This window comes from Sphaerodactylus townsendi, linkage group LG09 (assembly GCF_021028975.2).
Source record: "Sphaerodactylus townsendi isolate TG3544 linkage group LG09, MPM_Stown_v2.3, whole genome shotgun sequence".
Taxonomy (NCBI): Eukaryota; Metazoa; Chordata; class Lepidosauria; order Squamata; family Sphaerodactylidae; genus Sphaerodactylus; species Sphaerodactylus townsendi.
Genome location: NC_059433.1, coordinates 46,694,800 through 46,712,898, shown reverse-complemented (window position 1 = coordinate 46,712,898; position 18,099 = coordinate 46,694,800). Strand labels below are relative to the sequence as shown.

The following is an 18,099-nucleotide window of genomic DNA, read 5'->3' as shown; positions in this document are numbered from 1 at the left end:
TTACTACATATCTTGCTACCTAATGTTTTTTCTTTCAGTTCTGCACATTTTCCCCTCCATTTTTTTCACAGAAATGTTTCCCCTACATTTTCCCCTATTATTTTTCTGAGCACTTTCACTTCATTGTTTTTGTTTCTGAGCCAGATTCCCTTCAGTGTGAAGTCATTTACTTCTGCATTCCATGTGCAGAAGTAACATGCCCCATGTATTTTCCCAAACTCCCCTTTTCACCTATTTTCTCCTCCTCCATGTTTGAAAAGATTATTTTTGTCATATAATAATAAATAATAATAGTAAAAATTATTTTTGTCATATTGAACTCGCAATGTAACATTCAGACAAAGACTCGCATAAACGTGGTCAATTAGATCAACAGTCAATTTCATATAGCAGTGATGGCGAACCTTTTCAAGGCCGAGTGCCCAAACTGCAACCCCAAAACCCACTTATTTATTGCAAAGTGCCAACATGGCAATTTAACCTGAATACTGAGGTTTTAGTTTAGAAAAACCGGTTGGCTCCGAGGAGTGCGTTACTCAGGAGTAAGCTTGGTGGTAGTCGGTGGCTTTGCTTTGAAGCAACCGTGCATCTCTTGCAACGGGTGAATCATGACCCTAGGAGGGTTTACTCAGAAGCAAGCCCCATTGCCAGCAACCGAGCTTACTCCCGGGTAAAGGATTGCGCTTTAGTTCTTTGCATGAAAATCAGTGGGGTTTAACAGCGCTTAACAGGGTTACCTACACTGCTTCCCCAAAACTTGGTCTTAGGTTTAATGCTAATAATCGAGCCCAGTGGCCCAGGCCAGCCTAGATGTGGGGGGGGGGGCACTCTGTTTGCGTGTGCCCACAGAGAGGGCTCTGAGTGCCACCTCTGGCACCCGTGCCATAGGTTCGCCACCACTGTCATATAGCGTTTGCCATGGAATGTTCAGGCAGAGATACAAAAAAGCAGAGTTGATTTTTGAGGGAAGTGAGTTGGGTCAATTTTTGGTCTGGCTGTGAACTGCAAGGTCATGTTAGGGCACAGACGCAAGCCAGGTCCACTGTATCAGCTTTGTCAATTTCATCTGAAATGAGCAATGAAATGTTAAGGTGAAAATATGCTGTCTGTAGTTAGGAGTGAGTGAAATTGACAAGGGAAGTAGCTTTTGTGTATCAAATTGACAAGGGACTGCAGTAGGAGATATAAAGCAGCAGGGTCAATTAGATCAGCTTTGCCAATTTCGTAGCTAATTACTGATGTAATTTTAGGGCACAGATGGATTTTGAAGTTGAGGGCTATTGAAAAGAGTACTAGAATAATTGCTGCACGTAATCAGGGACTTCTGCAGCATCAGTCTTTCATTACTGCAGATCAAGTTTCACCAAAAATGTGGTTCTTTGTAGGGGGTGGACTACATTTTTCTGTTCATTCAGATGCCTGCTCCAGGAGTTCTTTTGCCTTCCATTTAGTGTGGGTAGTTCTCTGTAGTAGAAGTGGAGGCTGAAACATTTTTGAATTGCCACTTCAAAATGTCACTGTTCAGTGACACTAGAGTACCTGTGCAGAAGAAAAGGGGGAAGGTTGTTCTTCTGTGTTACAGATGACATCACACCACCATTGTAATACATAATTGGCTAAAGGATGGAATGAATTGATTACTTACTCCCAATCAATTGGTGCACAGGAGTCGCTACTAGCCATTGAAGTGAATCCTGCACGGCGATTGGTTTGCAGTGCCTGGCTCACCGCCAGGCTCCTCATCCCCCCGCCTGCCCTCTCCCACCCCCCAAAGACAAGCCGTGTCTATGCAGCAGCAGCATCTTACTGCCCGCTGTCTTGCCAATCCCACCACCAGCCCCCTTCCATGATTCATCTCCCCATCCACAATGTTTTTACCACCCACCCCCTCCCTTTCTCCCCACTGACAAGGGAAGAGATTAGTAGCTTAATTTTATTTGTTGGTTGGTTTATTTGCTTCATTTATATCCTGCCTTCCCCCCCCCCCCACTGTGAACCCAAAGCAGCATACATCATTTTCCTCGTCCATTTTGTCTTCACAACAACCCTGTGAGTTGGGTAAGGTTGAGAGTGTGTGTCTGACCAAAGTCCCCCAGCGTGATTCCATGGTAGAGTGAGGGTTTGAATCTGGGTCTCCCAAATCTCGGTTGTACACTTTGGGTTGGGAAGGTGATTTGGGGAGCAGAGTGGTGGGACTCCAGTGGGGCATTGTGCCACGGAGTCTGTCTTCCAAAGCAGCCATTGTCTCCAGGTGGGCTGGTCTCTGTTGCCTGGAGATCAGTTATAGTAGTGGAAGATCTCCAGCCACCACCTGGAGATTGGCAACTCTACTGGGGATGCCTGTGCCATGGATTCAATGTCCAGTTGGGCATGGAGCAACCCCATTTAAAGGTTGCAGGGTGAGGCAAGGAGACTGTTCATTCATTAACCATGGATTAACCCTCCCCCCCAGTCCTGTTTATTTCACCATAAAATGGGCTTAACTGCTAGTTAGGGATCATCTGTTTTCCACAGTAGCATGTGAAATAAATTCAAGTGAAGAGCCAAGGGAAAGCACAAAAATGTAGTAAGCAATGTATGTGCAAAAAAACAAAATAGGAGGAAAACCTTGCTTGATATTCATAATTGTCTTCTGAGAGCTTGCTGACATACTTAAGCTGCAAATTGGAGCCTATGCCTGAAATAGCTTTGAGGCTCACTTTCTTGAGAGATACAAGATTTTATTCATACTTCTACTTATAGGTGGGAAATTTGAAACTGAAGCATGAGCAAGAGAAAAACAAGATCTTATCAGAAGCTCTGGAAACACTAGCCACCGAGCACCATGAACTGGAGCAGTCGCTAGTCAAAGGATCACCACCTCTGAGCATCCTTAGCGACGAACAATTCTATGATGCTGTTTCAGGTGAGTTTCTGTGAGAGCGAGATCTATGGCGGAACGTGAGTTTTAAAAACCAAGTCTAGGAACGGTCTTGTTCAGTTTCATAGTGTCAAAGCAAGGACATTTCAAGCGCATGTCCCTATCGCAAGAAAATTACTAGCTGTATTTTGATTTGGGGAGGAGGAAGAAATGGTGCAGAATGGGCCCAAGATGGTAGGTTACAAACGTTATCTGGGTATGAAGACTGACTCTTCTAAACCCAGTGACTTCAAGAATGTGTGCTTAGGATTGCAGGGTAGAATGGCTAAATCAAAAGGTGGGTTGGTAGCCTAGAGCTCTTATTTCAGGAGGAACTTACGTGCAACTTTATAAGCAGTTTTAATTAGTAAAGGTTGGAATTTTGTACTATGTAAAGTGTATGAATGTGAACACTGGTTTATATCCTGCACTGCCTGATAACTCTCAAGAATCATTTTTTATTCTTGGATTGCTGCTGTTTCGTTGTGCTGTCCCTCTTTGTGGTTGTCAAGTACAGATGGGGACATGTGAACTATCATCAGTTAAGCATAGTTTGATTGAAGTGTCAGACAAAGGCAAATATGTGTCTGAAGCATGTTCCAGATGGGTTACCATAATATGCAAACATCCAGCGTTTAAAAGTTGTTTAAAACATAACAGACATAAGTGCTGGATTTCATTACTAAGTTGAAGTAGATTGGGTTAAATAAGAATTATATGTGAGGGAGAAACACACTGCAACAAGGTGGATATTCAAAGACTTCTTGGCAGTGAAACAGTTCAGCTGGCTGGGATTTTAAAAGGCATTTTAGGGTTGGCAAGTGGTAATCTGGAACTCTGAGCCTATAAACCAGGAACTAGAACTCTTAACTGAAGAATTGATTAGAGTTGAAAAGAAATACCTGTTCTCCTTTTTAACATTGGATGGATGGCAGGGGTGGGGACACATTTTAAATGTGTTTAAATGTCCAAATGATTGAGATATTGTTTGCTCCCATATATCATAAAACAACATTCCTGGCGTCAGAGATCAAGATGTGGTGTCTGGATCAGATTCCAGCTGATGAGCTTGCTGTATGTTTTTAGACTGTTCTTCTATGAGGAAGTCTTATGAAAGAGGCTGCACTCAGAATGGCAGTCTCAAGGTTCATTTGTAATTTCTTTTCCCGGTACACCGAATGTTCATCTAAAGTCCATCAATGCAATCGAAAAGACAAAAAAAAAAGATTCTTATATGTTCCAACAGTATCCAAAGATACCTTTCAGAATCTGGGAATTGGCATGTCCTTTCATGTGCAGCAATTTACGTGAGATCCTTCAATAGTTTGTCAGTTCAGACAGAAAACTGTAGTATGACATGAACATATGGAGCTGTATGTGAAAGATTCAAAAGATTGAGCTCAAAGATCTCATAATAACTTGTTTCATCTGTACACATCTGTACTCATAGTAACTAATCATGGTTTGCTGCTACAACTGAAACAAACATACAGATCTTCTGATGTGTACAGATGAAACAGGAATACCTAAATCATTGTATTATTCTGGAAGCAATTCTTAAAAAAACAAAAAACAAAATAGCACTGGAGGGAGGGGTAGAGTTGCTTAGCCATATGATCCCAAACTGAGTTACACCCTTCTAAGGCAGAAGGCTTAGGAGGCTATAACTCTGTTAAGAATTGCACTGCAAGTGTCCCATGTTGTATCTACATGCATCATGAGACAATGGACTTTTCCACACAATTCATGTACAGCATATCTTTCTACCAAATGCTACATTTTGTTCTTTGAATTCCGCATGGTTTTTTTTCTCTAGTTCCAGAAATGCTTTCCCTTCATTTTTCTCTATTGTTTTCCCAAGCAGTTTAACTGGAATATTTTTTCAATCCATTTCCAAGCTAACTTCCCTTGAGTGTTCGATTATGTTGAAAAGCTCTTTATTCACCTCATCAAGCACCTGGCCCTTATCCATGCCCCTGTGTAGTTTCCCTACCCTCCTTTCAGCCATTTTCTCATCCTCCTCCATTTTCAAATGGATTTTTTTTAAAAAAAAATCTCTTTGCCATATCAAACTGACTATGTGACATTGAGGCAGAGATACAAACTTGCATGGTTGAGTTTGACCACAACTAAGTTATGCATGTAGAAAAGGCCAATGATGTGGACAGCGGTGTGTTAAAATACATCTCATTCTGTGGATCAACTTTGTCAGTTTCATATAGAACTTACAAGGTTAATATTCAGGCAGAGATATAAAGGAGCAAAATTTATTGGATCACCTTTGTCAGTTTCATGTCAAACTACCTATGTAATAATAAGGCAGAGAGCAATTTTGAATGTGAGAGCTTTTACATCAGCCATAGAACCTTGAGACACTGGGACAATTGAGAAGAGTATGAGCAGTAATCACTGCATGTAATCGGGACTGCTGCAGTGATGGTAGTGCATTATTGCAGATCAAATTTGACTGGAAAATGTAGGGTTTGTGTATCTGTTCATTCAGGTAATGGTGGCTGCTCCAGGAGTTGTTCTGGCTTCCATTTTGGGTTTGTGGTTCTCCATAGTAGAAATGAAGGATGAGACATTTTTGAATTGCCACTTAAAAATTTAACCGCACAGAAACACTAGAGTGCCTGTACAAAATGTAAAGAGGGGAGGGTTGCTTTTTTGCACTGCAGATGATATCTCACCACCATTAGAAATAATCTGTTTTCAGCAAAAGCATGTGGGATAAATGCAACTGAAGAGACAAGGCAGGGGAACCCCAAAACAATTGGGGGGGGGGGAGAGGTGCTCTCCCAGAGTTTGACCACAACTAAGTTGTGCATGTAGAAAAGGCCAATAATATGGACAGCGGTGTGTTAAAATACATCTCATTCTATACCGATAAGATAGCCTGTTGTTTTTTTTAATTTAACCATAACCCTCTTGTGGAATGACAAGATAGAGTCTTGAGTCCTTATTGCTGCTGCTTCAGAGATATCTGGTTCTATATATTTCTGTGTAAAATTGTTACCAACCATGAAATGCTGAACCTCACGCTCTGTGACTATAACACTATGACTCAGGCATATTGAACATCCTTGGGCCAAGAGAATAACTGGGTGACAGTTTCTTTTAGTAAAAAAAATTGGACTATCTCACCAGCATACTAAATTATGGATCAATGAAAGTAGAACAATTTAATGCAAGGATGGCTTTCACTTGTTTATGTTAACCCTTGAAGTTATGTGGGTCTGTATGTAGGACCAGTTCATGTCCTTTGTTTTTAAGGCTTGGCAATTTTAAGGCTTGGTGGAGGAGCTCGACATAGGATTGCACTGTGAATATAGTCTGTTTACACAGTGTTTCTCCACAGAGTAGGAACTACTGAAAAGTAGCATTCCTGTCATTTTGGCATGTTCCTCTTCAACAAAGAGTTTTTGTGGCCTTAAGTTTTGCTGCCTAAACATTTACTGAAACATCTTCCTGAGTTTCAGAATTACCCTGCAAATTTTAACCTGTGGAATGTAGGCACTTGTTCAGCTAAAAGACTCAACCTGCTTATTTCGATTGACTAGGTTTATTAGTTGTATAAGCTGCACACATCATAATCAAAGGCCTGTATGTTCTCCCTCCATGCACCTGCTTATCTCCTACAGAAGATGATGGTGGATTTCCATTGTTCAGATGGAAGTGCCTGAAAGTTGACTGAAACTGTCTTGTTAAGATTCACTGCAGCAGTGACTTCAGACATTTGGGGCTAGGTAAATGGGAAGCAGCTCACATTGCCCCAAGCCTCAATAGCAGCCAGTTAGGTGAAGATATTTTATTTCTTGATATTATGCTGTGTAGCATTTAGCTGTTAGGCTGTGTTCTCATGGGACATAACTCTTTATTCTATTATGATTTCTGCCTTTCGGATTTTTAAAGCATTACAAGTTTTGCCGTCTTCACTCTTTAAACCCTTAAGTGAGTCTAGAGTTAAGAAAGCACTCTACACCAGCTGCATTGGCTCCGAGTGGAGTACCAGATCAAGTTCAACGTTCTGTACTAACCCTTTAAGCTTTATAGGGGCTAGGCACGTGTACCTTTGGGACTGTCTCTCCTGTTATATCCTGCAAAAGTCGCTGTGTTCAGTTGCTGAAAATCTACTGGTGATCCCTGCTTTGAAAGACATCTGGCTAGTCTGAACGAGAGCCAAGGTTTTTTGTGCCCTGGCCCCAACCTGGTGGAATGTTCTGCTTACTGAGACCTGGGCCGTGTGGGATCTGATGCAGTTCTGCAGGGCCAGTAAATCCGGGCAGTTCTACCATGTGTATGGTTGCAGCAGCTACGGTTTTCCATCATGACCTCCCTCCCTTTTTTCCATTTGGCTGTTTCCCTCCTGGTATGGTATGTATATTAAGCTTTGTCGCTAACTGTTCTAGATTAGGTTTTAAAATCTGTTTTTACTGAATTTATTGTGATATGTGTTGGAAGTTGCCTTTAGCCCATGAGGAGGACAGCAGTGACGTAACTAGGCAAACTGGAGCCCTGGGCAAAACCTGAGTTTGATGCCCCCCAGGTGCGTGCCCGGTGCAACGCGCACCCCCCCCGGCCCCCTTGTAGCTAGGCCCAGTGGCGTATCTAGGCAAACTGGAGTTTGGCGCCCCCCCATGGGCAGCCACCCTCCCCCACCGTGACCAAGCAATGATTTTTTACACCAGGTCGTTTCAAAGTCACCATCACATTATAGAACATGCCCCAACTCACAAATCTGAACACAGCAGAAATATTTTTTTGAAAACATTTTCAAAATGCTTTCAAAATGTTTTATTACTGCTATGAAAACATTTTATGGTGTTGTATCCAGTCCCCCCAATTGGGGGAAACAGCATCACTTTCAATGTTACTTAAACTGGGAACCCCATATTTTCCTTTTAAGGTGGATTTAAAAGGAGAATCTGGGCTCTCTAGTTTAAACAAGTGATACTGGAATCCACCCCCAAACAGCATCATTTTCAATGTTGTTTAAACTAGGGAGCCCAGATTCTCCTTTTAAATCCACCTTAAAGGGAGAATCTGGAGTTCCCAGTTTAAACAACATTGAAAGTGATGCTATTTTGGGGTTGATTCTCCCCCACCCTGAAACAGCATCACTTTCAATGTTTAAACTGGGGACCTCAGGTTCTCCCTTTAAATCCATGCCAAAAGGGGGGGGGGGGTTAAAAGGAAAATCTGGGGAAATTTGAGGGGTGCCTGCTGTTAGGGTGCAATTTTTATGCTAGCAGCACCAAACTTTCAGGATATCAGTAAGAGACTGTCCTGGTGATACCTCCCAGGTTTGGTGAAGTTTGGTTCAGGGGGTCCAAAGTTATGGACCCTCAAAGGTGTAGCCCCCATCTCCTATTAGCTCCCATTGGAAACAATGGGTGATGGGGCACCCCATTTGGGAGTCCATAACTTTGGACTCCCTAAACCAAACCTGGGTGATAGCGTCAGGAGAATCTCCCGAAACATCCCTGAAATTTTGGTGCTGTTAACCTAAAAACTGCGCCCCCTGCAGGCCAAAAACGGAAAACCCACTAAAATATCAAAAAAAACCCACAAATGAACCCTGCGTTTTTGGCACCCACCACAAGGGAGCGCCCTGGGCAACTGCCCACTTTGCCCAATAGGCATTATGCCCCTGGAGGACAGCATATAAAATCAATTAATAATAATTGTAACAACAACAACAATAATTTTTTGCAGTTCTAATAAATCCAATGGGTTTTGGGTTTTTTTGCTCCAGTGTATCCTTCACTGGAGGTGGGGAATTAGGGTTGAGAGATCCACACCTCACTGCCACTTCATAAATTCATGTATCTGAAGAAGCAGGTTGTGGCTCATGAAAGCTTGAACTATAATCAATTCCTGTCTTTTATTGCGCTGCATGGCTCTTCATTATTTTGGCAGCGGCTGATGTAACAAGACTCCTCAGAGGTGGAGCTGCAATGGGGACATCTGGGGTGGCTTGCCCTGGGCGCTGCCATTGCAGCCACGTGGCAGGGGACGGGGCATTTGGGGGGGGGGTGACGTGGGCAGTTGAAGTCCTGGGCACAGTTTCCCCTCCGTTCGTGACTGGGGCCACCCCTCTTGAATGTTATAGTTAATATCCCCAATCAAATTCCTCCCCTCCAGGATGCTACAAGCTGTTTGGAACATGATCTGGCAAATTCCCCTCCCCTTTTCCTGGTTTCATTTTCATTTTCCCCCCCTATTCCTTCCAGTAGACATGGCTGGTAACCCACTAAGAGAATTTAGGGGGCAGAGACAGTGTCTTCAGTGCACATCACTGCTGGTACAACTCTGAAAGTGATGTTGTCACATCAGAGTGATTCTCTAGGATTCCCCCTAATCTCTGTGGGTTAAACCGTAGGAAACTCAACATCATTTTGGGTTTTGTGCCAGAAATGATGCCAACAAGTTCTCTTCCCTTTCCCCTGCCAGCCTGTCAAGATTTAGCAGGGAACCACAGAGTGGGGCAAGACCTGCCCCACGTAACTACTATCTACATGCCATGACTCCTGTAAAACTAAGAGCTTGCTCAGTCCTTGTTCTTAATTTATGAGCTGATATTCATATCAAGAGAGTGTCTTAATTATAAAAATGTGTTTTGGTGGCCCTCTTTTGTTTCTTTATTGACAGGTATGGGATTATTAGAAGGGGTGATCCGGTTCCGGTCCTATGAGTAAGCCAGTGTTTTTGGTCTCTATCTCAAACATATGTATTTGTTTTGTTTCAACTGTAACTGAAGGTCAAGCCAGAATATTTTGATATGTTTATTGGCCAAACTTCCCTATTGTTATCTTTTGAGCACTAACGTGGAGTTTTGGATGCTTTATTTTTAATCTTAATTGAAGCAACCAGCCTGTTATCATATTTGAAAAAATATATATAAATGCTTTTAAAAGAGAATTTTAGCACTATCCATCGCAGCAAATAAAATTTGCTCCCCCCTGAATTTAATGATCTCCAATGAACAAGGCTTCATATCTAAAAATCTTAACGGACCCATAACAAAGAAGGGCCTATGCTAGAATGAGACTCAATGTGGTACCTTCTGCCATGTTTTATGGCAGATTTAAAGGGGTTTCTTATGATAAAAGACTTATGCCCCTGTAATCTAGGCCAAGCTGAAATGATATTACATCTCTTACTTTATTGTTCAAGATTTGTGAAGCAAGGATTAAATATTTATCCCCTTAGTTATTAGATTACGAAGATTTGATGGATAGGCAAAAAATTGCTTTCCTATTGAATAGCAATAACTTTAGTTGTTGTGACGCAGTAGCTAATTTCTTGTTAGGAGTGATGAAGGTTAATCATTGGCTAACATTATATTTGTTGCTATTATTGGTAAAAGTTCTGACTCCTGTTGTTTTATTGTATTTTTTCTTATTTTTTGATGTCTGATATAGTATGGAACAATAGCAAATTCTCTCTTTTTTTCTAATACCAATAAAGGCTTACTGACTGACATAAACAATCTGTATCTTGAAGATGACGTGTGCTCACCTATCTTGGGGAGGGGAAAGAAGGCACATGTGTAGTCTCTATGACTGAGAACTTTTTTACAGTACAAATCTAGGAGTGAATACAATCTCAGTTGTGCCTGTGATTTTAGGAGCTAAGGTTCAAGTTTCCTGAATAGCTCCTTACTTCTGAGAGTCATTGAAATAAACAAAAAAGTATGCACAAGAATATTAAGCTATGATTGTCAAGATTTTTATTGTGTGTGTATTATATATAAAGTGCCTGTGTGGTGTAGTGGTTAAAAGCGGCAAACTCTAATCTGGAGGACCAAGTTAAATTCCCCACTCCTCCCCATGAACCCTGCTGGGTGACCTTGGACCAGTCACAATTCTCTCAAAATTCTCTCAGCCCATGCAAAGGCAGGCACTGGTAACCACCTCTGAGCACCATTTGTCTTGAAAACCTACAAGATTGGCATAACTCAGCTGTGCCTTGACAGCACGCACGCGCACACACATTATACATGACACCAAATAGATTTTGTACTAGATGTGATAGAATTGTCATCCTACTGCAGTTTGTTTCTGAGGACATCCTAGTCTTTCATAGTTATGTTACCTGTGTTATACCACCTGTGTTGGCTTCTGCTACTGATGCATTGTTACCTGTGTTATACCACCTGTGTTGGCTTCTGCTATGTTACCTGTGTTATACCACCTGTGTTATACCACCTGTGTTATACCACCTGTGTTACCTGTGTTATACCACCTGTGTTGGCTTCTGCTACTGATGCATTATTTAACTGAGTACTATGAAAGTTTGTTTCTGCCATACATGATAGTTCATCTTTCAGGTATGGTGCTTACCAATAATATGTACAGAGCTCTTTAAGCTAATTACCACCTGTTATATTACCATTGGTATTTATTCCTATGAACATTTGACCTTAATCAACATCAGAACCGTTGGTGGTGATCTTTTGCTTTAAGGCATTCATTTCATGTTTTTGTCCTGTACTGCTGGGGAAATTAGCATGAAACAGTAATACCCACATGTTGGAAAAATTTTCTGATGTGGGAAAACACGAAGCAAGAAATTGTAGCATATATTTTGTCAGATAACATGACATTTATAGCCTGATTTTGCAGTCTAATGCTGCACGTGTTTCATATCATGACCAAAATGGTTAATGTGAACAATGGCAAAGTTGTGGTAACTGCAAACCATAGTTCAAGATCAGTAAGTTTTTATACTGAAGGAAGGGGATGGGAGTAATGAACATGCTTTCCTGTGAGCCTTTCTGATCCTTTAACTGTGATCATCTTGCTATTAAATACTATTGCCATGATTGTATTTTCACTGGCTCTGAGTTTTGGGTGCAAGTGCTTTCTTGGTACCCTACCTGTCCTGCATCACTTTGAGTTTTGTCTCCCAATCCTTAGTGCCGGGCAACTTTCTCACTCAGGTTTTGCTGGAGACTGAGTCTCCACTAGTACTAAGCATGCACTGGACAAATGCTGTCATTGGTACAGCAGACGCTACTTAGGTTTCAGAGCTCTGTATGAGAAAGGTGTTCATTAGCCTGTGAAGGACCAGCCTTGAGGTTTGCTCATTGATGTTCACTTGTCTTGTAGATTCAGAATCCGAAAAATCGTTGAGTGGATTTGAAACTGTGACGACTTATTCATTAGAAGACAGTATGGATTCCAGTGATACTATAACATCTGACGTGCCTGAAGAGAAAGGGTGTAAAAGTGGAGAGACTTTGTCCAATGGCATCAAAAAACACAGGTAGGATTTTAGTTAGTTGTCTGTGCATGGACTGTAACCTTTATTACCATGTGAGACAAAATCCTTCCAGTGTGTCCCAAAGATAACTGTGGATGCTTGTGCCTTTTTTATTAAATGTAAGGTCTCAGGATAGCAGACAATTAAGGTTACTTTCCCCCTTTTGTTAACTTTTTTTTTAAATGCTAACCACAACATTGTGATTGCCCAAGGTACAAATTTAGTACATGAATTCTTAAGAGTGCATGTTTTAACTCATTTAAATTTGTCTCATGGAAATCAATACTGGTTTCTTGTTTCTTCATGTTTTTTTAATGTGTGTCTGTTACTGACTTTTTTTAGTTTCCAGTTACTTGATCTCCTTAGCATTACTGTTAATTCTCAGTGCAGTTGCTAGCCACATATTTCAATATAGATTTCAAATTTAATCAAAAACATTAATAGCAAAAATTTGTCTTAATGTGTTGACAAGCTTCCTAAATATTCAGTATCTATTCTTTAACTTTTTACATGTAAAAGAGGAGAATAGATCTTCAGTTACATGTAACAAATACCTAATTTCTCAAGTTTCAGTGCAGGGACAACTTAATATGTTGTTTCCCAATTTAAACATGGTTTCAGTGTAATCTATAAATGGCACTTGTTGCTCCGCTTATAGATAATGACCTCATTCATTGTTGCTGTTGGGAATGTGGGAGTTTGTAAGACCAGGAGAACTTTAAATGAATCGTTTTATCATATATGCTGTGTCAATCCATGCCACAGGCATTCAGATTGAACACACTCCGTTCAAAGCAAAATATGTTTATAGCTGCTTGTGCATGCACATTGAAGATGCTTGTAAAATGGGCCATTGCTTCAGCCGTATTTATGGTTGGGCTGAAAATATTTATGTACCATCAAATGTTTAAATGAATAAGTTTTCAGGATTGTCTTAGCACTTCTTGGTTTTTTTTATCATTGGTTATTTTTCTTATTCCAGTTCCTCCCACCTACTTATATTGGAGGCCACAGTCCCGTAACATAGACTACTCTGCTTCAAGTGTGTTGGCCTGCACAACAATGAGAGAAATATTGTTAGGTCAAATGACTGCAGTATTTTCATACTAGGAAGTCACGATGAGCTACATATAGCTTTAAGCAGAGGAAACAAACAGAAATTTGGCTGTTTTCCACAAGGCTTGTTGTAAAACTGTATTGCTAGAATTGTAAACAAGAGGTGACTAGAGCCTCCAAGCTCTTATTTGTTCCCTAATCCCCTGGGATTTCATCGCTTTCCACTACTGATGTCTCTCATTAGGCTTTTTGATCACCAACTCTTCTTGTTTTCAGTCTTGCCCTGTCTACTTTCAGTCCTGTATTCATCTTTTATAGTCAGTGTAAGTTTGGCTGATTTTTGATGGATTTTTATGGTAGCACTCTTAAAGATAAAGAAAGTATGCATACGCTTAAAATACGTGAGCCAGAAAATAATATATTTTTGAGAACTATATTGTAATATCTGACCATCTTAGTGACACTTTGGGACTTGATGTCTGCAAATATATTGATGTACAGTGTCAGTTCTCTGTGGGAAAACTAATCTAAATTCAGACATGGAGCAAACTGTCTCACGGGATGTAGCTGTTCAGTGTTGTCTTGGGATTGTTAGACTCTGTTTGCTTATCTTGTTACAGAGCTATGCTACAGTTGTAATAAATGTGTATGGACTATGTTGTAGCTTTTTTTGGGTTGTAGCTTTTTTAAATGTTGGGGCTTGTTTTTAATGTATTTATAATGTATGGATGAGTATATGCTGTATGTCATGTATGTATGTCATGCCTTTCTTAACTGGTTTGACTCTGCAATAGCTTAAAGGAAACATACTGTTAAGTTGCTAATAAAAACACAACACTTAAACTTCAGTTACATTTCATATTCATACTTCAAAGATAACTTAGCCAAGACTTGGGATTGCATATGATTTTCTTGCCAAGAACATCTTAGGAACAGTCTGTTTGTGAGTGGAATGGGAGTGTGAGCTGATGTTTGTGTTTGCTAGTGGGTTCACTTGCTTCAGATTCAAGTTTAACACTCTTAATGATGATGATTGGGGAGGGGAATAAAATAGGCCTATCTGTGCAGTATATATTGTGGGACCTATCACTATATATATATATATATATATTTAAAGCCAAAACAAGAAACTAGTTAGAGGTTTGCAATGAGATCTTGAAAGAACTTCAGCTAATTCTGAAGTACATTCTGTCTGCTGTTTCTGTTGCATAATTCTCAGTGCAATCCTAAGCAGACTTTTCTAACCCTGTTTACCTCAGTGGACATAGAAGAGTGTGAAATGGCACAGTATCACACTGTAATTTAATAAATTTGGCACATTAATCATGCTGAAATCAGTTAATATCTGGAGCGAACCATTTGAGTAGGAAGTCAAGAGTGACAATACTAACATGGGTTACAGATGATAGCTTTTTACCACCTATGAGGAGAATTTCCAGGGTTGGCTGTTAGACCCCTTTTAACTGGAGGAAATATGTGGGTATGTTAACCTTGGTATGCCAATGTTAGTTTGTATCCTAAAAAACACCAATAAGAAATTTACAGATTTCCTATCCTGGAGTCCCTTTTGAGTCTCAGAAAGATTATTCGTGGGGTCACAAGACTCACATAGACAAACAGCTGTGCAGAGCATGAGTTGAAGTTGGCAGAGGAAGGGGAGTGAAATTACCACTGCCTTTTTCTCTTTTATGAGAGCAGCTGCACTGACAGGACAGAACAAAATGAAAGAGACAAATTACCTCTCGTTGCTTTTCCTTCAGTGAAGCTTTATTCACAGGAGAGAGAGATTTCACTCACTTTAACTTCTTTTCTCTTCAGCCTCCAACCTGTGCAGTTGTTTGTCCTTGTGGGTTTCACCACCCTAAGAATAATGTTTCAAAGTGGGATTTAAAGTGGTTTGCTGGTGGAAACAGAAGAAAAATCAGCTTTCCTTTGGTGCTGTATAGTGCTTTATAGGATGCAAGCCATTTTCATCACTTCTACCACCACCTTTTTTTTTCTTCTTGATACAAGGAAAAGTGATACTAGGTGGTAGCTTCTCCTCTTTATGTGATTGGAGCTAGGACAGACATACCCTGTTTCTCCAAAAATAAGACATCCCCTGAGAATAAGACGTAGTAGAGTTTTTGCTGAAGTGCTTAATATAAAACATCCCCCGAAAGTAAGACGTAGCAAAGTTTTTGTTTGGAAGCATGCCCGTCGAACAGGACACCAGACCATGCAGCTGCGGAGCGGAAAAATAAGACATCCCCTGAAAATAAGACATAGCGCATCTTTGGGAGCAAAAATTAATATAAGACACTGTCTTATTTTTGGAGAAACACGGTACCTTCCTGGCTAATAACTTCATGTTATTCTAATACTTCCAGAAGATTGTTTGTTCACCTTTGCTTACACAGCAGTCATCTGCCTTACAAACTATAAATAGAGAAATGTGAGTGACCCTCCTTCCCTCACCTTTTAACTCCCTGTTAATTAATATACATGCTGGGCAACTTCTGTACTGCATATTCACAATCAAATGATTGATAGTCACTCAGTTTCTTCCTTCTCCTTGCAGTGGAAGGGAGGAGGACTAATCAAGCATTGGGAAACCCATAGAGGGGGGTAAATTGACAGTGTCTTTGGGGATCAGTTGTGTGTGCCGCACTCTAGAGTCTGAAGTGCTATATTGTGTACTTGAAATCATAATCAGATGCTTAAAGTTTACAGAATATTTGGTGGGAAGGGTTTATATGGAAACCTGCTAGCCTTTCTATAGTACCTTAAATCTGGATGAAGATAAAGCAGTTGTTCGAAGTTTTGATACTAAAGAATGGAAGTCACAGGATTTAAACTGGTCCTGGATTGGTAAGGAGTGTTATGGAATTCCATGCCTGAAATAATGAGTGACAGGCCTGGCCACGGGATCAGTATGAATTCCTACAGGTAGGCTTGAGAAATTTTTTTAAAAAGATTAATAGAATACAAACTCTAATCTGGATGACCCATGCCAATCCAGTCTGATCAGATCTCTCAAGTTAGGCAGGGTCAGGCCTGATTGGGTGGGAGTACTTGGGTGGGATCACCATTTAAGTAAAGATTGCTATGCACACAGAGACAAAGGGAAATCACCTATGAACATCTCTTTCCCTGAAAACCCTATGGGGTCGCCACAAATCAGCTCTGACTTGGTGGCAGCACTCTCCACCACCAACAGAATGCAAACAACTTGAAACTGTAGGTATAACCACCAAGTGCTATGTGAATGCTTATGCATGGGAGGTTTTATGGGAGGTGGATCTAACCGGTTCATACTTGTTAATTAGGATAATCAGTGTTTTTGTTGTAGTTGTCTCATCTCTGCACACACACTGTTGAAGAGTTCATGATTTTCAATAGCAGAGAATGCCAGGACCATATCAATAACTGGCTTTAATGCGATTTGATGAACTTATGCAGATGGAATGGAAGCTGAACATGTGACTTGTTTAAAGATCATTGATCTGGCTTAGTGAAGGTATGTGTAAAAAGTGGAGGAGGCTCGGGTGGGATTTTTAAAAATTCAGATATGGATTTTTATGAAGACTTCCTAATCTTGGGTTTTGGTGAACTCATACCTGTAGGTATTCAGTAATTCTCAAAACATGAGGATACTTGTATAATGTGATTTCATATACACATATGATGTAGTGATCCTTACAACATCCCTAAAAGATAGCTCAGTATTATTCTTCTGTTGCCGATGGTGGACTAAGGTGAGGCTGACTTCTTAAGGCACCTAATGAGTTTATGGCTGAGGCAATACACAGACAGGCAACTTGCTGATCCCTTGCCCAGCCTGTAAGCTTCTACCTTAGGATGTGCGTGGGAGACAGCTTGAACAGCATCAATATCTTCATTAAGTTAGCATCCATGAAAGTTGAGTTTTAAAAAATTGGTTTACCGTAGCACATTAATTTTCCTGGAAAGTTTTGAAGATTATAACAGTTATTTAAAACATAAAAAGCTGAAGCGAAAAGAACTGCTATAAAATCTTAATACTTACTGTAATGACATGGTAATAATAATAATAATAATGTTGTTCTTTAAAAAGTATGTGTGTATTTTTGAAATTGTATTAAAACTGTATGAGTTCCCAAAGCATTACTAAATTGAAAGCTAGTTCCAGCTTCTCTTTGGCAATAATAAATGTGTTTATTAATCAAATAGCTTTATTTACAGTCTTAGACCAGCAACTGTGTTTATTAAAACTGAAGCCACTTTTTAAAACATTGCCTCTGTTTCACTGAAGCCGGTAGGGTTATGGTTGGCTGCCCTATGAATGTTCAGTCACGTTTCCTTTTAGTTAAATTGTTTGGGATATTTATTAAACATTAATTTTGAAACTTACAGTTTACCCTATAATACTAATAATCATTTTAAAGGTACAAAGACATTTGCTTAAGGAGGTTTAGTGTCATGCAAGTTGTTTCTGAAATGGAGAACTTTTGTCTTACTTGTGAATTCTCTTTCAGATGTCGTGACTGGACATTAGCCCTAATAAAGAGGCATCCCTGTCAAGCGGAGTCAAAATGTAAACTGGATACAGGCCTGCCCAGTGAAGGGACCGCCACTTCCAAATATGTAGAAGCTCTGAAAGGGGACTGGGGGGGCGGGGGAGAGAACAGTTTCTTTAAAATAACTTTTACAATCACATCTGCACTGCATGTTTAAACCTGTTTAACTATTGTAGCTTCTGCCCAGGAATTGAAAGTGTTGATGGTTAATTTGGTTTCAGATATGCAGTTCAGATATGCTCAAAGACACCTTCTTATCTCACACTTCTCAGTGTGGTTAAGGCAGCATGAAAAACAGCCAGTTTCCCTCTAAAGGTGTGGCTGTTAAATTCAGATGAC

General features: G+C 40.3%; 1 protein-coding gene across 2 annotated transcripts in view; it reads left to right on the top strand.

Annotated features, from left to right (window-relative positions):
* The window catches only part of OSBPL1A (oxysterol binding protein like 1A), an 89,885-nt gene that overhangs the window by 44,302 nt on the left and 27,484 nt on the right, over positions 1–18,099 (top strand). For both annotated transcript variants that reach the window (XM_048507662.1, XM_048507661.1), the window contains exons 16-17: positions 2,743–2,905; positions 12,013–12,169. In XM_048507662.1, the coding sequence (XP_048363619.1) occupies positions 2,743–2,905; positions 12,013–12,169 (320 nt within the window). The remainder of the gene's footprint in view (positions 1–2,742; positions 2,906–12,012; positions 12,170–18,099) is intronic.